This window comes from Scophthalmus maximus, chromosome 18 (assembly GCF_022379125.1).
Source record: "Scophthalmus maximus strain ysfricsl-2021 chromosome 18, ASM2237912v1, whole genome shotgun sequence".
In the NCBI taxonomy this organism is placed as follows: domain Eukaryota; kingdom Metazoa; phylum Chordata; class Actinopteri; order Pleuronectiformes; family Scophthalmidae; genus Scophthalmus; species Scophthalmus maximus.
The window spans coordinates 20,045,001-20,072,601 of record NC_061532.1 but is presented as its reverse complement, the minus strand read 5'-3'; the positions used below and the strand labels follow the sequence as shown (position 1 = coordinate 20,072,601).

At 47.3% G+C, this 27,601-nt stretch overlaps 2 protein-coding genes across 3 annotated transcripts in view; both read right to left on the bottom strand.

The window, feature by feature from the left end:
* Positions 1–342: 342 nt before the first annotated feature.
* On the bottom strand, positions 343–3,115 carry LOC118290002 (claudin-20-like). The gene is made up of 2 exons (XM_047328612.1): positions 1,222–3,115; positions 343–1,168 (listed from the first exon to the last, which is right to left on the bottom strand). The coding sequence occupies exon 1, from the start codon at positions 2,010–2,012 to the stop codon at positions 1,227–1,229; it is 786 nt and encodes a 261-aa protein (XP_047184568.1). The 5' UTR covers positions 2,013–3,115; the 3' UTR covers positions 343–1,168; positions 1,222–1,226.
* Positions 3,116–5,668: 2,553 nt separating this feature from the next.
* LOC118289960 (rho guanine nucleotide exchange factor TIAM2) overlaps positions 5,669–27,601 on the bottom strand; it is a 24,695-nt gene continuing 2,762 nt past the window's right edge. For both annotated transcript variants that reach the window (XM_035617209.2, XM_035617210.2), the window contains exons 2-24: positions 24,714–24,870; positions 22,927–23,991; positions 20,564–21,020; positions 19,789–19,964; positions 18,882–19,106; positions 16,706–16,891; positions 16,478–16,621; positions 15,106–15,171; positions 14,782–14,860; positions 14,575–14,664; positions 14,184–14,390; positions 13,864–13,949; positions 12,153–12,341; positions 11,993–12,061; positions 11,279–11,404; positions 10,737–10,845; positions 10,455–10,634; positions 9,894–10,012; positions 8,866–8,974; positions 8,671–8,729; positions 8,259–8,349; positions 8,084–8,171; positions 5,669–7,456 (exon numbers count right to left, since the gene is read on the bottom strand). In XM_035617209.2, the coding sequence (XP_035473102.2) occupies positions 6,943–7,456; positions 8,084–8,171; positions 8,259–8,349; positions 8,671–8,729; positions 8,866–8,974; positions 9,894–10,012; positions 10,455–10,634; positions 10,737–10,845; positions 11,279–11,404; positions 11,993–12,061; positions 12,153–12,341; positions 13,864–13,949; positions 14,184–14,390; positions 14,575–14,664; positions 14,782–14,860; positions 15,106–15,171; positions 16,478–16,621; positions 16,706–16,891; positions 18,882–19,106; positions 19,789–19,964; positions 20,564–21,020; positions 22,927–23,985 (4,428 nt within the window). In that variant the 5' untranslated portion in view covers positions 23,986–23,991; positions 24,714–24,870 and the 3' untranslated portion in view covers positions 5,669–6,942. The remainder of the gene's footprint in view (positions 7,457–8,083; positions 8,172–8,258; positions 8,350–8,670; positions 8,730–8,865; positions 8,975–9,893; positions 10,013–10,454; positions 10,635–10,736; positions 10,846–11,278; positions 11,405–11,992; positions 12,062–12,152; positions 12,342–13,863; positions 13,950–14,183; positions 14,391–14,574; positions 14,665–14,781; positions 14,861–15,105; positions 15,172–16,477; positions 16,622–16,705; positions 16,892–18,881; positions 19,107–19,788; positions 19,965–20,563; positions 21,021–22,926; positions 23,992–24,713; positions 24,871–27,601) is intronic.

The window sequence follows — 27,601 nt, the reverse complement described above, 5'->3', positions numbered from 1 at the left end:
TGGAGGGGGGGGTGGAGGTGGAGGGGGGAGGAGGAGGAGGAGGGGGGAGGAGGAGGTGGAGGGGGAGGGTGGAGGAGGAGGTGGAGGGGGGGGTGGAGGGTGGAGGTGGAGGGGGGGGAGGAGGAGGTGGAGGGGGAGGAGGAGGAGGAGGGGGGAGGAGGAGGTGGAGGGGGAGGGTGGAGGAGGAGGTGGAGGGGGGGGTGGAGGGTGGAGGTGGAGGGGGGGGAGGAGGAGGTGGAGGGGGAGGAGGAGGAGGAGGGTGGAGGGGGGAGGAGGAGGAGGAGGGGGAGGAGGAGGAGGAGGGTGGAGGGTGGAGGAGGAGGTGGAGGGGGAGGGTGGAGGAGGAGGTGGAGGGGGGTGAGCAGGGAGCATCCAACCGTGTGAGAGATAATGAAGCAAAGAGCATCATTATCTCTCTTCACCTCGACTGACGGAACAGACTCGTCCTTCTGACTCGGGATCTGGAATTCAAGTGACGTTGTCTCTGCAGTCGACGCGTGTGGACGAGTGCAGCTCATTATTTCTGTTCATGGTTCAAGATGCATTTCAAGGTTTCGTCTGCTCGACAAACTTTTATTTCTTTTAAAGCAACTAGCAACAAATAACAAGAAATTAACTTGTAGCAACTTTGTAACGTGAAAATGATCCGATTGTTCCTCTAAATGCTACAAATCCTTTTTCCTCTGTCTTTGATTCTTGTGCAACGCGTGAGGACGACAGGAGATTGTTTCTATGTAGTTGTTTAGCTGCTGCAGCGTTATAACGTTAGTTACATTCTAATAACGTTAGCTTACCTGTAATAACTGTTAGCTAACTTTTAATAACCTTAGCAAAACTATTAACGTTAGAGGTAGAATATTTGAGCGCAGTTGTTTCGAGCATCACGTGTGAATCACAGCAACGTAACTTCTCTCCTGCTCCGAACAGTTTATCTGAATGAATCATGTTTTGAACATTTCATCGAGGGCCGACGACATCTACAGCTGGAAAATGATGAATTTCTAATTTCAGTCTTTTTCTTTCTTTGTTTCTGCTCATTTCCTGTGTTGGCGTCAGACCTTTGGTTTGTGAAGCTTTTTCTTTTTCTTTGTTTCCTTCTCACGTCCTTTCTTTGCGTGAATCCACACACAATCTGTCATTTCCCACGTCTGGTGATGCCCCCCCCCCCCCCCCCCCCCCCCCCCCCCCCCCCCCCCCCCCCCCCCCCCCCCCCCCCCCCCCGGGGGTCAGACGTACTCCTGCAGGCTGTAGTTGTCCCTGATGTCTTTGGGAGGGAGTGTGGACGGAGACGAGTGGAGCCTCTGCTGCTGCTTCACCTCGTCCATCTGCAGCTGGACACTTTTGTTGTGTCTTGTTTTGATCTCTCCACGCTCCGCCTGCAGCTCCCGCCTCCGCTGCGCATCCCGGCACGCCACAGGCCGGTCCGCGTGGTCCGGCCGGCGCGTTCTCTTTCCGGGACACGACAAACAGAAGATGACGCCTCCGGCCAGGAGGAAGCCGGCGGAGAGGAACGTGACGCACAGAGCTCCTCCGGGCTGGTACTTGCTGCTGTCCGGCAGGTCCGTGCTCAGGAAGGCGGTGATGACTTCGTTGGTAAACCAGGACGCAGGGACCAGGCAGAGGAAGCTGGCCAGGACCAGGCAGCCTCCCGCAGCGATGGCCGTGAGTCCCTTCGCTCGGTGGCTGCCCCCCCAGCGGGTACATTTGAGCCCCAGGGAGGCGAGGCAGAGTCCAAACGACGCCACCATGCAGGACAGAACCATTGCGGCCCGTGTGGCCTGCAGGTACGGCGGCAGCGACAGCACCGAGTTCTTCATGGTGCAGCTGAAGACGCCGGAGCTGTGCCAGACGCAGTCCATCCACAGGCCCTGCATCTGCGACATGGGGGTCATGATGCTGGACCAGGCGGTGATGCTCACTTTCCAGTTGGGAAGCAGCGTGGCCACGGTGGCGCCAAGGACGCCGAGCAGCGCCAGGGCGAACGCCAGGATCTGAACGGCGGTGGACAGCATGGCTCAGCCCCCCCCCGTCCCCGGCGGCGTCCCGACGGGTCCTGACAGCAGATGATTCCTCAGCACAGGCTCCAGTGAGCTGCGACCAGTGGAATGAGAATTGAAGTGAGCGTGGGAGCGTGACGGACGCACAGCTGAGGCTGCGGAGGGAACGAGGAGCGCGATGATTACCTCTATTATTTACTCTGCAGCTGATGTGCTGATCATTGACGCTCAATTATCCAGTTGAAGCTGCAGCGCCTCTCGACTCCGCCGACAGAAACGGCAAGAGCTGTCGGAGTGAAGTTGTTTCCCCTCGTTCGTTCGAACTTCTTCTCTTCGTCGAGTCGAACCGCTGCGACGGGAAGATGAAGATTCTCTCCTGCGGCGGCGGCGTCTCCTGAACTGATTCCTGAGGACGGAGCAGATAGAAGCAGCGTGAGTCAAACCCCCGGGCGGGTTAACTGCCCCTAACTACCCCTCCGCCTGCCGTCGCCCTGGCAACTGTACACACAGTCTCATCCCGTCCTGGAAAAGATGCACCAGGCGCCGTCCTCTTCCCCCTGCAGCCTCACGTGAACGGACCCGAGGCCGGTCCAGGGAACGGGCTGAAGGTCGGCGGCGCCGCAGAGCAGCGATCGTATCTGATGAGTTGACGTGGAGGTGCGACCGCGTCACAGCCGCCGCTCCGACGCTTCTCTTTGTGGCGTCGGACCCACAAAGTGTTTGTTCCTGATGGTTTTTCTTTCTGGACGACACTCGGGAACGTTTTGGTTTTTGTGCCCCGAGTTTTTACGAGCGTTTGAAACCTGCGGCGCTTCGTGTAAAGAACGACGCGGAGCACGAAGGTGAACGCTCGTCTGCAGGTCCGAGCTCGTCGCCGTCCAACCGTCTCGTTTCAGGATCATTTCGCGCTTTGACAACAATCGACTCGTTTCAGCCTCGTTTTGTGATAAAAGCGCCGAGCTGCTGATTGTGCGGCAGCGGCGTGAATCAAGGTGTCGCCCGTCATGTGACTGTGTGAAGAATCGCCCACTGCAACGCGGTGATAAGCGTCCGCAGCCCGCGGCCCGCCCACCGTCACCGCAGCCCGTCATTACCATAATCCTGCACTTTGGTTCTTATCAACCTGCACAGACACGAGCTGGAGACAATGAACCGAGCAGCTCGTCCACATCTCCGCCGTCGTCACGGATAATTCATGTTGTCGTGTTGATATAAAAACTCTGGACAAAATAAAACACACAGTGGAGACGAAGTGGTTTCCCACCGCAGAGTCGGAGCGGTGACGTCACCTCGTCGACTCGGACGACGGACCAGGAGACGTGGTGAGTTGAACCTGGTTCGATTCTGCACTGCGGCCGCTGAGGACGAAGAAATATCAGGAGTCGTTGTCAGAGGATGTGGAAATAAAATTTGAAAATTTAAAAAGAAAGACATGAAATAATAAATATTGTTATATTTAATTTAGATTAATAAATCTTTAAGTTAATTGATAAAACACGATAAAAACAAAACATCAACATATTTCCACTGATTCACAGATTCTTTTCACACGACAGATTTGGTTAATAAATATGATTCTGTGGAGGATGATTATTGTTGTTTTTGCCATCAGTGACTTTTTTATTAATACATTTGATTTGTGTATTAATAAAAACACATTTTCTTCAGGTGGGATTCTGACAACAGCCGGCAATTTTAATCTAGTATGTTAGAAAAAATATACATAACTAAAACTTTATTTTATATTTTTTTCAATTTTCTGCAGCCAACACTTAAATCTTAGAGCCTTTAATGCAACATAGTCCAGTTTAATAATGACAAAATAATAATAATAACAAAATAATAATAATAATGTTTGACTTTTAATGTTTGTTAAATTTACTATGAGAAAGAAACTCAGTTCATTAAATCTCAACAACTAAATCAATAATAAATAAACTAGAGCATAATTTCTGTTTGATTCAAATTAATATTATATATAATGTGACTGAGTGGTCAATAAGACGAGAAGAGATCTACATTAATAATGTCCATTAAAAACAACAAAGACGACGACGATGTCATGAATCAGCTGATTCATGTGATTCTTCTTCTTCGTTCATCCACTGTGGCACGAATCAGCTTCACATGAAAGAAGACGGCTTGACCTCTGACCCCACAGGCTCAATGATAAGAGTTAAGAGCTGAATCAAACCCCGCCCCCCTGAGGCTCCATCAGCCATCAATCAGCTGAGAGACAGGAACATAAATGAACTGCTTTATCTCAGCCGAACACACACACACACACACACACACACACACACACACACACACACACACACACACACACACACACACACACACACACACACACACACACACACACACACACACACACACACACACACACACACACACACACACACACACACACACACACACACACACACACACACACACACACACACACACACACACACACACACACACACACCTGTCCTGTATATTTGAGCCTCGGGGTGTTGATGTAGAAAAAAGAAGGAAAAAAAATCCTAATTAAATTTTGCACAGAAATAAATCATCAGCGTGTGTCCAAGACATGTGAAGCTCATGTTTCTGAATCGTCTCTAAAATTGTTTGTTTTGCAATAAATACTCAAACTGTGTAACTGTCCTTTTTTGTTTTCTAATTTAAAATTCAAGCAAAAAGATGTTTTATTAAAATGAGAGAGTGAATGAGTCAGTAAATTTAGAATAAAAATTTTCATAATTTCTCCTCTGCATGTTTTATATTAAATCAAGAGCACAAAGTCAGTAAATTCCTATTGAATGTACATTTTATTAATAATTATAAACCTGTGTAAAACGACCTGGCCTCTCAGGAGTGTGTGTGTGTGTGTGTGTGTGTGTGTGTGTGTGTTAAATCTGATCCATTTCAGATCAGATGAAATTAATAAATCAAAATTGAAATAAATTTACAGGTTTGAATTTCAATATTCTAAACAATACACAAAACAATACAAAATAATAATCTAGTGAATTCATAATTTGTCCAGAAAAATTAACAGAATTTAAAAACCAGTTGTTTTTGTTTGACTGTTTAAAATATAACGACATTGTTTCACAGGTTAAATCCACATTTTTACATCAAAACAAAATTATTAAATTCATAAATGATTAATTGTCATGTTGAGATATTTAATTTGTGTGAATTAAAATAATTTCCTCCTGCCGCTTCACGGAGAGTCACAGTTCCATATTAAATAAATAAGCAAACATTATGAAATAAACAGTTCGAAATTAATGACGTGAAAAAAAAACTGAGATTATTATATAAATATTAATAAATTTAAAACTGAAAACGACTGTTTTAAATGATGTAATGCTTCATTTAACAAGAACGTTTTGGTTTCACTCAGTTGTTTATATTTGAAAATGTATTTGAAATGTTCCCACATCATTTGTATTTTGATGTATTTCATGTAGTTTATTATCTTATTGTTCATAATGTGTTTTATTCTGTGTCGTGTTTTTTCAGATCTTTCACAGAAGAGCTGGACGCAGCATCTACCGCCCTCTGCTGGCGAGCGACTGTAACGGCAAGAAAAAACACATTTTACCCCCCAAGAGATGAATCAAAGAAACTTTCATTTTTCACTGTAACATTTTGAAAGAAGCACAGTTGATAACCTGACATTTTAAAATTTAAAATTTAATCTTCAATAATTATTTATCTCAGAACTGATGCACAAATGACAACATGACGTCAGGATCGAAGTGAAGAGTCGGATACGCTTAAAAAACAATCTCTGATTCATGTCAAAGTTTTCCGTCTGATATTGGTCATTAGCATGAAAACATAAATCATGAACGTTGTGATGTCATCACACTTCCTGCGGCTCCGACCTGAACCTGTAAATACGAACATTCAAAAACAAACCATCATGGAAATAAGAGAAAAGTCGAAAATGAGAAACTCACATCAAACAGCCGTGATGTGTTCAAGGACCACACACAAGCGTGTGTGTGTGTGGTTCAGCACATTCCTTCTCTCTGACCGTCCGCAGGCGGCGGCCTCATGAGGACAGCTGAAGTTTTTCCGACAAGGAAAAGAAATCGTGACCTCAGTTAATTATGAAAAGACGATAAATACTAAACTTCTTTGGAAGTTTTTTTTAACTATTTTGATTTTTAAAAAACTCATCTGCTAACATGGAGGGGGCGGGGCTTATGACCTTTACGGCATCTGTCGTGTCGTCCATCTTTATTTACATAACAAAACAAAGTCAGGATCAATGAATCTTTAAATACTTTTTTCATTCATTGGACTTCACCAGCGTCGCGTCCTTCAAAAAGATTTTTACACAAAATATTTAAGAAAATAAATAAACCAAATACTTTAATAACAGTTTAAAAAAATAACTTGAAAAAAGCTTCATTGTTTCTGGATCTTTAAGATCAAATGGGACAAAAAATATTCAAGCACAATAATTCATCAGGAAAGAAACATTTGCTGTTCAGAGAAAAACATTCACACACGTCCAATGAAATAAAGTTTTTGAACTGTTGTTCCTGATGAAACACGAGCAGCAGTTTTCACTCGAGGTCTCAGACAGAAATGAAAATATTCCGTCATCGTAATAAACCTCCTGACGTGATTCGTCACGCGACGACTCGGAAACGTTCCCGCTCGAGGAAACCTCCGTTTTGAGTTTTGCAAAGTTGGAATTTTAAATAAAATGAGAATTTTTTTATTTGTGACATGTTGGTGTGGATCTGGACAAAGGGGGCGGAGCCTGATTTGTCTTTAACATGTCCACGTCTCCTGGAGAATAATTCATAAAAAGTTCAGACGTTCTTGAAGCAGAGGGAATAAATCCAACATTGTCGTCACGTGATCACTTTGTGTCTGAGAAGCTTCGTCTCCATGGTAACCGGAGTTCTCCTGACGTTAGCACGTTAGCATGTCAGCCCTGTAGCGTGGGAACGTCCGCCGTCTGAATCCCGAACATGGCGTCGTAGAAGCAGTCTTCATTAATCATGGACGTCATGCTGTGAACGCTGAAGTCTCTCTCCAGCAGGCGGCCGAGGTCCAGCGCTTCTCCTCCGGAGCTCCGCCTCTTCCCCGCCGCCCTCCGGCCACAACCACGTCCTGACTCCACCTCCTCTTCTCCGAAGTTCAGGCGCTGCAGCTGAGCCTCCAGGTCGCCGGTCAGCGAGCAGAGTCTGGTCCTGGTCCCGGCGGCGGCGGCGGGGGCGTGGCTGGGCAGCGGCGGCTCCGAGCACGTTTCTCCCAGGACCAACCTGCCGTCGGGTCGGCAGCTCTCCTCCGACAGGTGAGGCGTCCTCCGCTGCTGCCTCCTCCTCCAGGGGGCGCTCCTCTCCGCCGCCGGCCTCGTCCTCCTCAGGGAGCCGACGGACACTCGCTCTCTGGCGAGGCAGCGCAGGACTCGCAGGACGCCGGCCTTCGTCTCCAAACCACTGAGGCGACACACGGTGTAATAATCAACTGTTGTATCCATAGATCAGCAGAAAACACTTTGTCCGGACAAAAGAAAAACCTCCACAGAGAAGCAGAGGTTCAAAAATGACTCAATATAATTATTGTAGTAGCTGCAGATCAAACTGAGGCTGCAACAAAAGATTAATTTCATTAGTAATTAAACTGCCGTCAATCTTCTTCATCAATCGATTAAAAGTTTGATCAATGAAATGTCAGAAAAAACAAATAAGAGAAAATTGAATAAATAAAATAAAACGAGATCACGACTTCACCATCTCCACGGTGACGAAAAACATCTGACGTGTAAAAGTGTCACATGGTTTTTACAACGACTCAATGTAATGTAGGTATTAATAATAATAAGTCATAATGTCCTCAGATGTCATGTCGACAAGACGTTTCACTCCTTGTTGTTTATATTTAGTTTTTTATTTGAATTGTTTCTGTGTTAATATTTGTTTTACAGTGTTCTAGGTGTGAGTGTGATTTTTTGGGTCAGAGGTCAAGGTTTGGTCTGATGGAGTCGGGGTAAAGACCCTGAAAGGTGACGGACGACATGGAAACAGGCGTGGCAACACTTCCCAGAACTGACGGAGCGACTGTACCTGCTGCAGAGCTGGAACACCGTCTCCGGTCGTCCCTCCGCCTCCGACCGGCCGTGGACCAGCTCCCACACACACGGGTTCTCCAGGCCTGAAAACACACGGCGGGTCATCAGCCGGGTCAAGGGGTCACAAGGGGTCACAGCGCCACCTGCTGGACGACGGGAATCTCACTGACCTGTGATGTTGGCCGGTCTGACCTGAACCGCCGAAACTGGGATTAACCAGCGGAACCTGAAGGGGTCCAGATCCGCTGAGCGGGAGCTCGTCTGTCAAAGGAAAATAAATATCAGACTTGAAGTTGTTTGTTCCGTCTCCGACTGTTTCTGCTCCTGTGAGAGAAAAACGCTCCGGTCGGTTCATTTCTCGTACTTTAGGAAAATCTATCGGTAGAAACGTAATAACGTGTTTTCCTTTGTGAACAATCCTCCGAATTAAGAATCGTGTGTTCGAGGCCGACGTGTTTCTACAGTTTCTACAGAAGCCCGGAGCGGACAAACCAAACACTGTCTCTACACATACTGGCTGCAATCTGCAACGTCCCCACTAGACGTCAGTGAAGTCGTGGGGCATTAGAACCCGACACTCACCATCCTCTTCTTCAGTTTGCTGTTCTCACGATAAACCAGGATGACGGCTCGTTTGAACACTGAGGACGAAAAACACAAAGGTTACATGGAAGCGACGTCACAGCAGGAAGTCCTGATGGATCCTCGGAGTCAGGACTGATCGTCACAACTGGTCCGGAGGCGACATGACGGACAGGTTGTGTTGTGTGTGCTCACCGAACAGCGTGAGCTCTGGTTCCTTCCTCAGACGTCCCAGACAAGGAAGAGGGTTCAACCACACCACGGACGAATGGGCCAAAAACTCCCCCATCGAGATGTCACTCACCTGAGAGTCCGAGCGGGGGGAAAAACAACAACCCTTAGATTCAGCTTTGGAAAAGTAGACGGTGAATCAGTTCCACGAAGAAATGTCCTGACTGAACATGGAACAACTGGACCCGTCCATCAGTCGCCAGTCGGATCGAACCGTTGACGCGCGTTTGTCGTCCGATGCGTCGTGTTTGTTTTTATTACCTTTGTGACGAGTTTATTACGTGTTGTGACGTGTTTATTACGTGTTTATTACGTGTTGTGACGTGTTTATTACGTGTTTATTACGTGTTGTGACGTGTTTATTACGAGTTGTGATGAGTTTATTACGAGTTGTGACGTGTTTATTACGTGTTTATTACGTGTTGTGACGTGTTTATTACGTGTTTATGACGTGTTATGACGTGTTTATTACGTGTTTATTACGTGTTGTGACGAGTTTATTACGAGTTGTGACGAGTTTATTACGAGTTGTGACGTGTTTATTACGTGTTTATTACGTGTTGTGACGAGTTTATTACGAGTTGTGACGTGTTTATTACGTGTTTATTACGTGTTGTGACGAGTTTATTACGAGTTGTGACGAGTTTATTACGTGTTGTGACGTGTTTATTACGTGTTTATTACGTGTTGTGACGAGTTTATTACGAGTTGTGACGTGTTTATTACGTGTTGTGACGTGTTTATTACGTGTTTATTACGTGTTGTGACGTGTTTATTACGTGTTGTGACGTGTTTATGACGTGTTTATTACGTGTTGTGACGTGTTTATTACGTGTTTATTACGTGTTCTGACGTGTTTATTACGTGTTTATTACGTGTTGTGACGTGTTTATTACGTGTTTATGACGTGTTCTGACGTGTTTATTACGTGTTTATTACGTGTTGTGACGTGTTTATTACGTGTTTATTACGTGTTGTGATGTGTTTATTACCTGTCTGTCGGCGCCGCTCTGCTCCGCAGCCAGCTGGTCGAACACGCAGCCGTAATCCTCGTAGATCTTCTGCATCTCGTTGATGTGACTCGCCACCTTCTCCATCGCCCTCAGAGCGTCTGAGTGGAAACATGGCGGTTACTGTCTGACAGCAGAGGGTTACCTGTCGTGTGTGTGTGTGTGTGTGTGTGTGTTACCTGTCGTGTGTGTGTGTGTGTGTGTGTGTGTTACCTGTCGTGTGTGTGTGTGTGTGTTACCTGTCGTGTGTGTGTGTGTGTGTGTGTGTTACCTGTCGTGTGTGTGTGTGTGTGTGTGTGTTACCTGTCGTGTGTGTGTGTGTTACCTGTCGTGTGTGTGTGTGTGTGTTACCTGTCGTGTGTGTGTGTGTGTGTGTGTGTGTGTTACCTGTCGTGTGTGTGTGTGTGTGTTACCTGTTGTGTGTGTGTGTGTGTGTTACCTGTTGTGTGTGTGTGTGTGTTACTTGTCGTGTGTGTGTGTGTATTACCTGTCAGGTGTGTGTGTTACCTGTCGTGTGTGTGTGTGTGTGTGTGTGTGTGTTACCTGTCAGGTGTGTGTGTTCCGGGCTCTCGGGGTCCGTCAGTGACACCAGCTCTCGGAGCAGCAGTGGATACTTCAGGACTCTCTGAACAGGTTTGATCAGGTACGACTCCAGACAGGACGAGTGCTGATTGGTGGGATTCCTCGTCTCTAAGAAGCGTTTAAAGGCTCCGTCTGTTTTCGCTGCAACACACACACACACGATAAACAAAGATTTAAATGGTTGAAATGTCTTGTTTCGGATGTGGACATGAGGAAACTCCTCGGGCCCTTGAGTCTTCTCACCTCGCTCCAGAACTTTCTGCACCTTGATGTGATTCGCACAGAAGCCGCTGTAGAGTTTGAAGTGGTCGGCGTAGTAAAGAAAAGATCCTCCGAGTGAGAAGAGGAGTTTCTGAAGCCACAGAGAGAGAAACGTTTAAAACAACGACGATCAAACAGAAACTGAATCAACTTCAACATTAAATACATTGTAAAAGTTATGAAATAAAAAATATCAGATCAATTCAATATGTTGAAATAATAAAAAACATTAAGAAAAAGAAAGTTACAAAAATACAAAATGTAAACTATTATGGCTGATTAATAAATAAATATATATGAATACAAAATTAAATAAACAAATAAAATAAAGTTAGAGATGATAATGATGATAATTGAAATAAAACAATTAGAAATTTATTTATCTTATTAAAATAAAATAAAAAATGAATAAAACAATAAAAAAAAATATTAATCTTCATTAAAACAAAATTGAACAGTTAAAATAATGAAACAAAAAGAATGACTGATTAATTCATATGAATAATTCATGAGCGTTGAATCACCTGGAACTGCTCCGGTGTTTCCAGGCGACCGAGGTTCGGACACAAGGAGATTTTCTCCTCAAGCGTCTGAAGGAAAACTCTCTGGAAGTCCAACATCTGGGGAAGACTCCCGAAGAGCGCCTCCATCTGACACACAGACACGTCGTCACGACAACCATCCCACACACAGACACGTCGTCATGACAACCATCCCACACAGACACGTCGTCACGACAACCATCCCACACACAGACACGTCGTCATGACAACCATCCCACACAGACACGTCGTCACGACAACCATCCCACAGACAGACACGTGGTCACGACAACCATCCCACACAGACACATGGTCACGACAACCATCCCACAGACAGACACGTCGTCACGACAACCATCCCACACACAGACACGTCGTCACGACAACACGTCGTCACGACAACCATCCCACACACAGACACGTCGTCACGACAACCAACCCACAGACAGACACGTGGTCACGACAACCATCCCACACAGACACGTGGTCACGACAACCATCCCACAGACAGACACGTCGTCACGACAACCATCCCACACACAGACAGACACGTCTTCACGACAACCATCCAACAGACAGACACGTGGTCACGACAACCATCCCCCACAGACCAACGTCACGACAACCATCCGACACAGACACGTCGTCACGACAACCATCCGCAGCTCAAGGAGTTTGGTGGTTTTCCGTACGAACCTCTGCTTCGCTGAGGAACGTCTCCGTCTGCAGAGGCGTCAGGTAGATGTCGAATAGACGGACCAGATCCTGACGACGTTAGATATAAGTATTATTATTCTGATATTTTATTATAGTTATAATATCTGTGGAGCTGGTGTGTCACTGCCGCAGCACCGACCTGGACGTACGACTTCTCCGTGTCGACCAGTTCCTGGACGACTTTACGCAGACGCTGACACACGCTCAGGTGGGCGGGGCTCGCCGGCTGCAGGACCGCCTCTCCGCCGTACGGGTTCCTGGGAACGTCGGCGTCGGCAGCTCGGCATTCTGGGAAGGTTCGGTACAGAGAGTACACCCGGTCGACATTCTGTTGGAAACACACACACAGTTACCTTATTAATGTTGAGATGATGTAGCAGATGAAGGTCAGAGGTCAAACAACGTTAAATAACCACGAAAGACAGAAAGTTAAAAACAACGACTGATTCAGTCACAGTGTCTCCATCGCCTGCACATGAGGAGGCGTCTCTGGTCCTGGTCCGAGTTCTGTTCCTGGTTTGAGTTCTGGTTCTTGTTCTGGTCCTGGTCATAGTCCCGTTTCTAATTCTGTTCCAAGTTCTGGTCCGGGTCCTGGTCCTGGTCCTGGGGCGTCAGTTCTCAACATCTTGGGTCCAGCAGTTTTCCAGGACATTGATGCTAACGCAGATGCTAACGCAGCTCTCTCACATTCATTCAGTGTTTACCAGCAGCACGAGGCCGTTGGCCGGACGCCGGCAGATCAGGCAGCACGTCGCCTCGTCCACCAGCTGCTCCGGACGGCCAGCACTGTGGAACTCCTCCTCCTCCTCCTCCGGCGGCAGCACCCAGCACAGAGCGCCCATGGCGAGGGAGTGGGAGGCCGGGGTCAGAGGTCGACTCCTGGAGCCGCCAGTCAAGAACAACATCTACAGGTTCTCTGTGGTTGTCGGAGCGGAAGCCATTAATCCCTCTGCTCCTCAGACACACACACACACACACACACACTCCTGGAGGTGTAAACCCAGATTAGTGGTCACGTGACACAGGGAGTGTGAGCGTCGGCGGGGAGGAGAGGATTGTGGCAGAGGTTTTCTGCCGGCAGGTGAGCGGAGGACAAACGGTAACTCGGGCTTTTGGGTGAAAAGAGGCGCCTGCTACGGAAGCAAACGAAAGAAAACTCCAAAAACATTGTGGTGACAGATTTTTCAAAGTCTCATCTTAATTTTGAAAATCTTAAAATTCCTTCATTTATTTTTTCATAATATGTAAAAAACGTATTTTATTGTTGTAATACTCACGTTGGCCACACGAGGCTGAAGTGCACCGGTGCTTTCCAGCCTCGTGTGGCTGAAATGAGTATTACAACGACAAACACTAACAAAAAAGAAGAAAAAAGGAGTTATGGTTCGCTCGTTCTCAGAGAGAAGAGAGTTTGTTCAGTTTTTAGAAAACTGAGAAACTGAAACCACCCGATTATTTTTTGTTTCTTCGGACTCGTCGTCCGTCTCACTGGTGAGAAAAGTAGCAAAACTATTTCATCTTTATGGGGACAAAAGTTTCCAGACAGGAAACAAAACGTCTTCACTTCACGAGGACGTCAGCGTGATCTTCACGTCGTCAGAATCTGAACGTTCACTTGTTGAAATCTCTTGATGAGCTGAAAGTACAAGGATCCAACGCAGCAGGAAGTTCCCTGCGACGCCACAGCGACGTGGAAGACGACGTGTCGGAGCAACAAAATAAAGAGTTTCGGTTTCTGCCGCTCGAACCTGATAAATATGAAAAATATCTCTAAACCTATACATTTTAAAAAGACCATCAGAATACAGAGTTGATTAAAATCAAGGCAGAGACGTTGTTCCTGTCCTCACCTGTCCCGTCGGCTCGCCGTCCTCAGACGACCTCGCGGAGGCGTCATCAAACGCAGGAGGCGGGACTTTGCCGGGACGCGAAACATCTGTGGAACCAAACGAGAAGCGGCTCAGGATAGACCTTGACCTCTGACCTCCTGACCTTTCTCTGCCAGAGGTTGAATAGATTCACCATCAACGAACAAACTATACAAACAGCGACGGGGCGTCGGCCTCTCGTGTTGCTGCTGGTGGATCAGTGGAACAAGGTCACGTGATCAAAACCAACAAATAACTGAAAACATAGTCAACAGCAAACTCTCAGTCTGTGCTCCTCGTACCTTTGGTCCAGGTCTGGAGGTGCAGGGGGGGCGGGGCCTCGCAGGCGTCGGCGGGGTCACCGGGTTGCCCCTCGGGGTCAGGTGACTCGTCTCTCCTCAGCAGCAGCTGCAGCTTCCGGTGGCTGAAGAGACTCTGCATCAGGTCCAGGTCCAGACCGGACAGCGACGCCCCGTTCACGGCCAGGACCTCGTCTCCGGCCCTGAGGCCTGGTGGGAAACAGACACACAGAGGTCAAAGGTTTGAATCCGGTCCGGGACCAGACGTGTGACGACTGGAGTCCAGAAGCACGGCGTCAGGATTTAAACATTTGAATCAGAAGAACCGTGGAGCTGCAGGCGACTGAGGCGTCACATTGTAGCTTCACAGCTTCTGTAAAATAAATGTTCTGACCTGCTCCGGCCGACAGTCCCAGCGGGTCGACCTCGCTGACGTACACGTGACTTTTCCCGGCGCCGTCCACGTGGCCCGTCACCGCAAAGCCTGCGGGGGGGGTCACGAGGAAACGACACTTTGAGACGATATTTTAGCACTTAAAAACTTAAAAAAATTAATAAAGAATAAACGTTTGTGCCGACGACAGAATTTTTCTTTTCTCACCGAAGTCCTGAGCGGCGTCGGGTCGACAGATGTGAAGCGAGAAAACGGCGGGGACGGAAACATGCAGCTCGTCACGCGTCTGTGGACGGAGACACGGAGACGATGCGTCGTTATCGTTCAAGTCTCACACACAATTATTAATACAGAAACAATATGAAAACAGGAAATGATGTCATACGTGATGACAGCAAGCAGTGAACTGTACTCATGAGGAACATGTTATCAACATTCATGACAAAACCTTTTCACTTAATGATCAATATTAATATTCATAATTGTTTATTCATAATATTGTCTAATATGAGGATCAGTCAGTGAACACACCTGTACCATGGTGGGACGTCCTGCAGAGGGCGCCACCCTGCCGTGTCTGGACACGCAGTCGAGTCTCTGCAGAGGAAACACAGTTTATCATTATTTTTATTTCAAGTTTTCTAAATCTGAACTAGTTTTTTATTTATTAATTTGCACAAACAACACAAGAGACATTGAGAGTTGAAAACTCTGAGGGTTTAAAGACGTTTCACCAGAAAGAGGAAGAATGAAAACATGAGCTGACGAGCAGCAGGTTCTGTTTCTGATCGATATATATAAATATATATATATTGAACACAAGGTTCATTGTTGTCCGATAATTAAAATCACAGAGAGATAATTACAGAGGCAAAACAAACTTATGAAGAGCCCTAGAAATTCAGACTTTCTCACAAGCGCCTGAACGCACTGTCAAGTTGTTAGAAACAAAAGTACAGACGGAGACGATATGAATGAAAGTCGTCAAGGGGCGAAGCAACAGGACGATAAGGAAGGAAGGAAGGAAGGAAGGAAGGAAGGAAGGAGGTTGAATGAGGAGCAGAACAAAGGGGAGGAGCCATGAGACAGCAGGAGGAGGAGTCATGTTGAGAGGTGTGGAATCATTTTCTGTCTCTGTAGAAGGATTAACACTCAGGGACAAACAAATTCTGGGACATAAAAGTCTGACCTTTTAATCCCCCCCCCTTAACTCCTCCTCGGGAGTTAAAGGTCGACAGGTGTCATCACTGATCTTATCATCATTCATATTCTAAAGATCGCGGTCAGATTATTGTTTTCAGGTTATCATATTAAAATAATTTTAGTCAGATGATCAAATTCAGATTATTGTGTTCAAATGATCATATTCAGATGATGATATTCAAATGTCTTGTCTTGTCTGAGCAACTGTCAAAAGAATAAACATGTGATTTGTATTTAATGTGACATTGTATGTACAGTTTTATATTTCATGTTATATCTTTGAGTGATTAGTTTCTAATTTGCCATTTTTAATCTTCCACAGCTAAGTCACAGGTAGAGATGAAGCGTGCTAACTCCACCCCTCTGGCACGCAGGGGAGAGTAAAACAAACTAAGACAGTAGAAAGTGTGGCTCAGTGAAGACTCAGTTCAGGACTGAGCCAGAAAATACAACTTCACAGTTTATATTTAAACTCAACAATCTGTTGAGGAGAAGAAAATAAAAGTGTCAGCGCACGAAACCAAAATGAGAAGCTGAGCTGAAATTACAGGTTTGTGAAGTGGAAGCAGGAACCAGAGGGGAGGAGCTGCAGTCGGGCTGAAGTCTGAGGATCACAGACTGACAGCAAACACATCATCACCCTCATCTTCATCATCAAGGTAAAGAGGAAGAGACACCAGGTGTGACCCGCGTCTGTTACCTGGGATGTGGAGTGGCTGGAGTCTCTGCTGCGTCTGCTCCGCCCGTCCAGCTCCGTCAGAGAGGACGGCAGGCCCCTCCTCCTGTTCCCCCCGGACACAGACCGACAACGCCGCCGCAACGTCACCTCGTCTCTGCTGCACACCTGGGGAGGAAGACGAGGGACGCGTCAGACACACGGGACGGACGCCGCGTCTCGGTGGCGAAACCCTCTGGTCACATTTCTCACCAGGGCGTGGAACGAGGACACGGAGAAGACTCCCAGGCGTCCCAGCATGCTCTTGGAGGGCCGGCTGGCGACGGCGAGGAGGCTCTTGGGGTTGGGGAGCTCGCTGCCCTGCAGACTGGACAGGTAGCACCTCAGTCTGAACAGATCCAGGTTCAGTTTCTCCAGGTTCTGCTCCCACTGCTTGATCTGAACACGACATCAGACACCAGGCTGAGAGATGTGCTCATCGATCACGTGTCACTTCCTGTCGGGACTAACAGATTAACTAACCTGCTCACTAAAATTATTACTTGCTAACTAACTAACTTGAAAACAAACAAGCTAATTAACTAACTAACTAACTGACTCACTAGTCAACAGACAAAGAAACAAACAGACTAACTAACTAACTGACTGACTGACTGACTCACTAGTCAACAGACAAAGAAACAAACAGACTAACTAACTAACTGACTGACTCACTAACTAACTAACTGACTCACTAGTCAACAGACAAAGAAACAAACAGACTAACTAACTAAGTAACTGACTGACTCACTAGTCAACAGACAAAGAAACAAACAGACTAACTAACTGACTGACTCACTCACTAACTAACTGATTCACTAGTCAACAGACAAAGAAACAAACAAACAGACTGACTGACTAACTAACTAACTAACTAACTAACTAACTAACTAACTAACTGACTGACTGACTGACTGACTGACTGACTGACTGACTGACTGACTGACTCACTAACTAACTGACTGACTCACTAACTAACTGACTGACTCACTAACTAACTAACTAACTAACTGACTCACTAACTAACTGACTCACTAACTAACTGACTGACTCACTAACTAACTGACTAACTAACTAACTAACTGACTAACTAACTAACTGACTGACTGACTGACTCACTAACTAACTGACTGACTAACTAACTAACTAACTGACTAACTAACTAACTGACTCACTAACTAAATAACTGACTAACTAACTAACTGACTGACTCACTAACTAACTGACTGACTAACTAACTAACTGACTGAGTCACTAACTGACTGACTGACTCACTAACTAAATAACTGACTGACTCACTAACTAACTAACTAACTGACTCACTAACTAACTGACTCACTAACTAACTGACTGACTCACTAACTAACTGACTAACTAACTGACTAACTAACTGACTGACTAACTAACTAACTAACTGACTCACTAACTAACTGACTGACTCACTAACTAACTGACTGACTCACTAACTAACTGACTCACTAACTAACTGACTAACTAACTAACTGACTAACTAACTGACTGACTAACTAACTAACTAACTGACTCACTAACTAACTGACTGACTCACTAACTAACTGACTCACTTACTAACTGACTGACTCACTAACTAACTGACTAACTAACTGACTAACTAAATGACTGACTCACTAACTAACTGACTGACTCACTAACTAACTGACTAACTAACTAACTAACTAACTGACTGACTGACTGACTGACTCACTAACTAACTAACTGACTCACTAAATAACTGACTGACTCACTAACTAACTAACTGACTCACTAGTCAACAGACAAAGAAACAAACAGACTAACTGACTCACTAACTAACTGACTAACTGACTCACTAACTAACTGACTAACTGACTCACTTAGTAACTGACTAACTGACTCACTAGTCAACAGACAAAGAAACAAACATACTAACTGACTAACTAACTGACTGACTCACTAACTAACTGACTAACTGACTCACTAGTCAACAGACAAAGAAACAAACAGACTAACTGACTCACTAACTAACTGACTAACTGACTCACTTAGTAACTGACTAACTGACTCACTAGTCAACAGACAAAGAAACAAACATACTAACTGACTAACTAACTAACTGACTGACTGACTCACTAACTAACTGACTAACTGACTCACTAAGTAACTAGGTTATGACTTATTCATAAGCACTTTTGTTTGTCCCTTTTCACCAGACACGAGCTTTGGGAGCAGGAAGTGCGAATATTAAACCTGTGCGTTGCTGCGACTCCCAGTATTTTCCTTCCTCATATAATAATTGTTTTGTTTTGTCCAAAAGCTAAAAATCCTCTGATTACAGTCGTATCACAGGAAGACGTTTGAGAAACTCTTGGTTCCACTGCAGTCCGACACTGACCTGGCTCTCCACCGCCTTCCTGTTCCTCTGCTCCTTGATGACGGACAGCTGCAGCTCCGCCATCTTCTTCATCTTTCCGTCCATGTCGATCTTGTGCAGCAGCGAGCGGCTCTGGCAGCGCAGCAGGCGCAGCGTGTCCTCCTTCCCCTGCCGCCTCGCCAGCAGGGCGGCGCTGGCCGAGTGGATGGCGGTCACCCAGTTCTCCAGGTCCGTCTGGTTCGTGGCCTGACGAGACACGACACACGTCAGTGAGGACCAAACCAAACCCTCCTCAGTTTGATCAAATCAGGGTTTTAATTCACAAGCTGCACGTCAGACTTTTAGCCTCCAGCAAAGACACTATCTACTCAGATGACGCAGACGCCCACGTTCTCTTCCTGATTGGTTCTCATTAGAGGAGACAATCTACTTCCTGTTTACACCTGTGTGGTCACGTGACGCGTGTTTTCAGTTGAGTCAGTGTGGAGGGAAGTCGTTGGATCGAAATTTAAATTCCACTTAGGGCTGGGCAGTAAAACGATAACGATATGTATCGCGATAGACACATGATCAATATCAATAGAAAATGCGTTCGATAGAACGTTACGATAATTGTTTTTTCCTCGTTGGAAGAAACCGGAGCAAAGAGTCGAGCTACGCCGGCACTCGTCCTCTGGTACCTAGCAACGTATGGAGTGACACGCCTAATAGCCAATCATGTAACAGTATCACGTTTGGTTGCACCATCTCGTTGGCTCGTGTTTGTGTTTCTTAGGTCATAAAAATGATCAATAATTATCGATATCCACCGATATGAAACACTTCTATCGTGATACAGTTTTCAGCCATATCGCCCGGCCCTAATTCCTCTTGTTTCCTCCCTTCCTTGAACGTTCGTTCGTGAGAACAGAGAGAAGCAGCTTCTCACCTGGAACAGGTAGACGTCTCCGTACGAGTTGCTCAGACAGAAGACGTGTTCCTTCTTGGGATGTTCGGGCACCGACTGCACGATGCCGTCGTCGGCCAGCAGGGCGTAGCGAGGAGAAAGGTCCCGCTCGGCGCCGCCGCTCCTCCCGTACGTCTCGTGAAACAGCAGAGTGCAACCTGAGAGGAGGGAAGAAGAAGAAGAAGAAGAAGAAGAAAAGGTTGGTCTCATTATTATTTGATTACTTTCCTATTATTTCAGCTCAGATCATGAGTTCGTCGGTCATCAGGTCATGAGGTCATCGGTCATCAGGTCATGAGGTCATCGGTCATCAGGTCATGAGGTCATTGGTCATCAGGTCATGAGGTCATTGGTCATCAGGTCATCAGGTCATGGGTAAAAAGGTCATGAGGTCATTGGTCATGAGGTCATGAGGTCATGGGTAATCAAGTCATGAGGTCATTGGTCATGAGGTCATTGGTCATCAGGTCATGAGGTCATCGGTCATGAGGTCATTGGTCATCAGGTCATGAGGTCATTGGTCATCAGGTCATTGGTCATCAGGTCATGAGGTCATCGGTCATCAGGTCATGAGGTCATTGGTCATCAGGTCATGAGGTCATTGGTCATCAGGTCATTGGTCATCAGGTCATGAGGTCATCGGTCATGAGGTCATGAGGTCATTGGTCATCAGGTCATGAGGTCATTGGTCATCAGGTCGTCAGTTTTTCAGTTTGTCCGTCGTCAGGTCGTTGGTCGTCGAGGCAACAGGCCGTACCTTTCAGTGTGACCCAGTAGCGCCTCCACTTGCGGCGTGCGACCAGCTCCAGCTTCCCATCCTTGCTGACGGTGATGAGGGCTTTGAAGGAGAGCCACCCGGCCCGTCGCACCACACCCTGCTCCTTCTCAAACAAGACGTCCAGCTGCTCTATACCTCCCAACTCCACCTCCTCCTCCTCCTCCTCCTCCTCTTCCTCCTCCTCCTCCTCTTCCTCCTCATATCCGTCCCCCTCCGACGGCTCGGTCCGGTCGGCCGCACTGCCGCAGCCCGTCTCCAGCTCCTGCATGAAGTTCTCGTAGATGTTCTGCCGCTGGGTGTCGCTGCTCTGGCTCAGGCCTCTGGAGCCACAGTGGACCGCAGGGGGCGTGATGAGCGCGTGGAGCGGGTTGGACGACCACGCCAAGCCACGGTCGTCCAACCCGTGGGTGAAGACGTCGTCGCTGCCGTGAGGCTCCTGAGGAGAAATCAGACGGGAGCTTTCATCTGCTTCTAATCAAGAGGAAAACACATTCATTCATTATGTTTCTGATCTGGTTTCTTTTCATGTTTGTTTCCTGTTGTTGTTTGTTGAATCTGTTTTTATGGAGTGAAATCAGTTTGTTTCTCGATCACAGCTTTCAGCCTCCAGCACCGAAAACCAGGCGGGAACACGCCGCCATTAAAGGAGCCGGTGACATTAAAGGGCCATTTAGTAACAGCTAACAGCAGAGATGGTTAACAACCAACAACTAACTGCTGACAGATAGATCGAAGAGATCGAAGTGAGAAGTCAGATAACAGATCGACACTCATCGAAGTGAGAAGTCAGTTAACAGATCGACACTCATCGAAGTGAGAAGTCAGTTAACAGATCGACACTCATCGAAGTGAGAAGTCAGATAACAGATCGAAGTGAGAAGTCAGTTAACAGATCGAAGTGAGAAGTCAGTTAACAGATCGACACTCATCGAAGTGAGAAGTCAGATAACAGATCGAAGTGAGAAGTCAGATAACAGATCGACACTCATCGAAGTGAGAAGTCAGTTAACAGATCGACACTCATCGAAGTGAGAAGTCAGTTAACAGATCGAAGTGAGAAGTCAGTTAACAGATCGACACTCATCGAAGTGAGAAGTCAGTTAACAGATCGACACTCATCGAAGTGAGAAGTCAGATAACAGATCGACACTCATCGAAGTGAGAAGTCAGTTAACAGATCGACACTCATCGAAGTGAGAAGTCAGTTAACAGATCGACACTCATCGAAGTGAGAAGTCAGTTAACAGATCGAAGTGAGAAGTCAGTTAACAGATCGACACTCATCGAAGTGAGAAGTCAGATAACAGATCGACACTCATCGAAGTGAGAAGTCAGTTAACAGATCGACACTCATCGAAGTGAGAAGTCAGTTAACAGATCGACACTCATCGAAGTGAGAAGTCAGTTAACAGATCGAAGTGAGAAGTCAGTTAACAGATCGACACTCATCGAAGTGAGAAGTCAGTTAACAGATCGACACTCATCGAAGTGAGAAGTCAGATAACAGATCGACACTCATCGAAGTGAGAAGTCAGTTAACAGATCGAAGTGAGAAGTCAGTTAACAGATCGACACTCATCGAAGTGAGAAGTCAGATAACAGATCGACACTCATCGAAGTGAGAAGTCAGTTAACAGATCGAAGTGAGAAGTCAGTTAACAGATCGACACTCATCGAAGTGAGAAGTCAGTTAACAGATCGACACTCATCGAAGTGAGAAGTCAGATAACAGATCGACACTCATCGAAGTGAGAAGTCAGTTAACAGATCGAAGTGAGAAGTCAGATAACAGATCGACACTCATCGAAGTGAGAAGTCAGATAACAGATCGACACTCATCGAAGTGAGAAGTCAGTTAACAGATCGAAGTGAGAAGTCAGTTAACAGATCGACACTCATCGAAGTGAGAAGTCAGTTAACAGATCGACACTCATCGAAGTGAGAAGTCAGATAACAGATCGACACTCATCGAAGTGAGAAGTCAGTTAACAGATCGACACTCATCGAAGTGAGAAGTCAGATAACAGATTCATGTTGATGTGCGATTGTTTGTTGAACTACATGATTCTACTTTGATTCATTTAATTATAACAGAACTTTAACTTCATTGTAACTTTATTTAACTTTAACAATACTTTATTTATTAACAAAAATATATAAAACATAAAGTCTGTGTCATTAATAGTTCTCTTTTTTCCATCTCATAGACAAATATCAGTCTGTGTATTAGATTTGACTTTCTTCAAATTTGTCTACTTCATGTATTAAATCTTCCAGTATTGTGCGACTCAGCCTCGTCGTCCTGGTCGACGATGATTCAGTTTTTTTGAAAAGCGTCTCACCTGGATCCTCCTCTTCTTCCTGCTCAGACTTCCTGTCCAGTCGCTCAGGCGTCTGATCCGACTCTTCAGAAAGTCTTTGCGGTTGTTCCTGGGGGCGGTGCTGACGGACTCCGCCCTGCGGCAGGGCAGCGTGAGGGAGGAGTAACGCTCGGCACCTCCACCTGCACCCTCCTCCTCCTGGATGATGTCATCCAGCAGCGCCGAGGGGGAGGCGGCGTCGGGGGCCGTGGGGAAGGCGGGCAGCGTGTTGTGGCTGCAGTAGATGCTGTCCAGCGACGCCGCGGGCGAGGAAACCAGGCTGAAGTCTCTCAGGTCCGACCGCAGGATCACCGAGTCCCCGATGCCGCTGTCCTCCGTCCGACCGGACGAGCAGGTGTTGTAACCTGCGGCGGCGGTGAACTTGTTGGTGTCTGCGGCGCGAAAGAGGAGGGTGGAGTTAAATCCAGGGGAGATCTCCTCCACCTGAGCCGAGAAGAAGGTGCTGTAGGCGTCCGTGCCGGTGGCCGTCTCCTCGGGGCTCTGCCCGCACACAAACACGCTGTCGGCCAGCTCAGCACCGCCCCCCCATGGCGAGTCGTACCAGGAGCCCTCGGAGCTGAGCGAGCTGCCCTTACTGGTGCGGAGGGAGGGTTCTGTGGCTGGGACAGCGGCGGTGTTGATGGCGGGGAGGCCGGTCAGCCCCTGGGGCTCCACGGGGACGACCCTGCTGTTGGCGAACTCCACCCTCATGCTGCCGTCTTTGCTGAGCAGGACTTTGGGGCTGCCGCCGCTCTCCAGAGACGTGCGCTCGCCGCAGACGCCTTCACTCCCCTCGCCGCTCTCCGGGCATCCAAACGGCGTCAGGCGGCCTCCTCCGCTGCAGCTCTGAGGTCCGTGGTCGTGATGCCAGGACGAGGGCTGGGGCAGGCTCCTCCCGCGGCTCCTGCCGCCGCCCCGGCTGCTCCTCCACCAGCTGCGAGCTGACGGCGCCTCCTCCCTCCCGGAGGAGAACCTGAGCTGGCACGAGGGCTTGGCCGGGGTCACGACAGGTGAGCTGCCGAGACTGTCTGCGTTTCCCATAGCGACCTGGAGGAGGATCGGGGAGGGACGACGGGCCAAGGAAGAGCACTTTTATACAAATACAAATTTTCTCTCAAAAACTCACTTTAATGCAGTAAAACGCGACGAGAACCAGGAGTCAGTTGTAGTCATCAACCTGTCGCGAGTCTCCATGACAACACCATGACTTGTTCTGAACCTCGACGGCTGGTATCGGCCTAAAGATCCAACATGGTCAGCGGACTAGACGGACTCGTCCACAGTCCAGATGTATATTTTAGTTTTTTTAGATTTAAATAAAAAATGAAAAGTCGTATGTGAAGCAGCAGCTTCAGAAGCTTCATCACGTTTTAACTTCATTATTGACGTAGAGCGGCAACTAACGATTATTTTCATTATCGATTAATCTGTCCATTATTTTCTAGATTAGTTGTTACATGTGGATCGTGTTTCCCAACATGATGTTTTGTTTTGTCCTCACACCAAAGATCTTCAGTTCACTGTCACAGAGAAACCAGAACATATTCACATGTAAGAAGCTGAAATCAGAGAATGATAACTTTTTATTTCCATAAAAATTACTTGAACCGATTAATCGATTATCAAAATAGCTGCCGATGAATTTAGTGGTCGATTACTAGTCGCTGAACTGCTGCAGCTCTTCTTAGTGACTTTATTCTAATTCACCTTCTAAAGGACGAACAGACAGAAAGTCAAAGATCTTCAAGAAGAAACAAATGAAGTTTTACCTTTTTGTGTTTGTCGTCTTCAGAAACTCAGCAGCTCCGACGGATGCTTCCTCTCTCTCTCTCTGTCTGTGGCCTCCAGCTGCTGCCTCTCTCTCTCTCTCTCTCTCTCTCTCTCTCCTCCTTCAGTGTTTGTCTATGTCGCTCGCCCCCGGCTCATCTGTAGGGGGAGAACAGAGGGAGGGGCTTCATGAGCTTCAGCACACAGACTTTCTTTTTGTTCCCCCTCCCCCCCCCTTCCTCCTCCTCCTCTTCCTCTTCCATGACGTCCCTGCTGAAGCTTTTTTAAAGTTTTTTTTCTAAAACCAAACCTCACTGTTTTTTGTTTATTTTGGTTTTGTGGAATTCTGGGTGATTTTTTTCTCTCTTTCCGTTTCTCGGCGGGAGAGTGGGAGGTCGTGGAACAGCAGCTATGTAGAAACTGTTGTTCACAGAGATGCGACAGCAGCTCCATCACGTTTTCAGCTTCACTGAGGTGAAACAGAGAAAAGACGTGAACGAAGACCAGAAACACGATGAAGATGATGATGAAGTCAGAATCTCTCTGCAGGATGTTGATGTGTAAATGTGCGGAGACGGAGCCTGTTGAGATCCATAATAATCCTGTAGGTCACATTAACAGAGGATTCATGTCCTGATGTTACATCCCACAACCGCAGGTCTTTCACCTCAGCTGCAATATGAAAACTACAAAACTACGAAACACACGAGCGCGTCCTCAGAGCCACGCGGTGCCGGTTTCCTGAGCGAGCCGTGGAGAGGTCAAAGGTCACTCAAAGACTGGAGGTTCAATGTTCTCTGACTGAGAGACGCCCATCCTGTCCCACAGGTCAGAGCTGTGGAGGAAGGAGGGGGAGGGGGCAACACATTGTCCTGCTGATCACTGACCTTTGACCTGCTCCACTGAAACGTGGACAGCTGGAGGTCGCGGCGGAGACGAGCATCAGCAGGTCACAGCCGAGCAAGACCACGTTGATTCAACAGCTGGTTTCTAAATCCACCTGAAGCGGTAGGAGCTGAAGGCTCGTGTGAGCTCGGGGTTCGATACTGTGGCGGCGGACGCCACACGGGCGTGTTTGAAACAAACATTTCAAACACGTCACAAGATGTTTAACGGCCTCACGCACAAAACGCCGTCTACGCCGCCGCCTCCACTTTCACCTCTTTCTCAAGAAGATCCCGTCCGCCACCGCGTTTGCTATCGGGAGGAACGTTGGACCCGGCGCTGCCCTCTAGTGGACGTGTCTTATCGTCCGTGTGCGACGTGAGAAGGACTCGTGTGAAGCTCTCGTCCGAAACAGACGTTTGTATTTTAGGGCACGTTGGTGTTGGTGGTGAGAGAAAGAAGCTGGTCGAGGTCGAACTAACCAGGAAACACAGTCACATGATCTGTGGATCCGGACGGAGGAGTCTAGTTTTGAGTCTATTCAATGACCCCCCCCCGTCACCCCCCAGGCCGGTGTCTGTTGTGCGTCGCAGCTCGAGCGTTCAGCTCTGAAAGGAGAAAAGTCTGCTCTCCACTTTTGTCTGCTCGTCCTCGTCCTATTGGCCATCTGCCGGCTCGCAGGACGCCCCTCCACAGGCGACCCCTCCTATTCTTCACAAACAAAGAGCCCCCCCTCGACCCCTCCCCCCGGGCAGGCGTGAGGCCGGCATATTGACGGAATTCATCAGACTTGAATTGAAAAGAATTTGATTAAAGTTTGGAGGAATGACACCTGTTCTTCTGACCAGACGTTCAATCTCACCACAAACTTCCAGCGTCACGTTTTTATAAAAAGTCTCTTTGTGGTTAAAAGTGACTTGACCGGTTGGACTTGATTCTGTTTCAGAGTTTGTGAGAAGACACGCAGCCTGACGGGGGCGCTACACTGACAGAATATGAATCCTGACAAGACACAACATAACAGAGAGCGGAAAAAACTAAGAAAACCTTTGTTAACTTTTCTCAAGTCAGACTTTAACGCCTGAAATCAGAAAAAAAACTTTGAATAATAATAATAATGAAAGTCAATTTTCTGGAACGTAAATGAAGTAGAAGTGATTGAAATAATCAAAATGATCTGAAATAATTCAGGCAGAAAAGTGTGAAAATAAAACCTGAGCTGGTTTCTGACGTCAGTGAAATCACCGTCTCTCTCTGAGCACGTGTTGATTACAACATTAGTTTTTTACTAATAACTGAACAAAATGAATCGATGCCTCGGTAACGACTCGTCAGACGGTGAAGTCTGTAGACGAGAAGGGAAAAGTGAGAAATCAGAAGTGATTTTATTTGTGGATTGGCAGACTCCAGATGCTTTGACTCACTTTTCCCTCTTGTTGTTTTTCTATGGGGGGGGGGGGGGTGCCAAGTGGCAGAATGAGCGCCCCCCCCCCACGGGTACACAGCGAGCAGCAGATTCGATAAGAAGGGCGGGTCTGGAGCCGGGGGCTCTGTTTCCTGTCCCGGCTGACTGGGGTCCTTGTCCCGGCACTGTGGGCAGACGGGGCGGGGGCCCCTGGACTCAGGTGGGGCCGCTGCAGCTGCTTCCTCCTCTGGAGACACTTCACCTCTGGTTCTGGTCTCGGGAGTCGCAGCAGGACGAAGGCGGCATGTTGGTCTCAGAGATCTGACGCCTCACTGCAGACCCGACCAGAAAACCTCCCGCTGCTCGGAGCAAACCACGTTTGAGCCCAGATCAAATCTGTTTGATCCGTTTAGCTCGGACCAAGTCCGACACCAACAACACTTCATCTCACTTACCCTCGATTAGAGCGACACGGTCAATCTGTCAGGGCAGCTGAATGACCCGCTGGGAGGAGGAGGAAGGATGGTGAAGATGGAGAAGGGGGAGGAGGATGAAGATGGTGGAGGGGGATGAGGAGGATGAAGATGGTGGAGGGGGATG

Bases quoted from the DNA above. Each gene is read 5' to 3' on its own strand.
- LOC118290002 (XM_047328612.1), bottom strand. From the start codon at position 2,012: ATGCTGTCCACCGCCGTTCAGATCCTGGCGTTCGCCCTGGCGCTGCTC.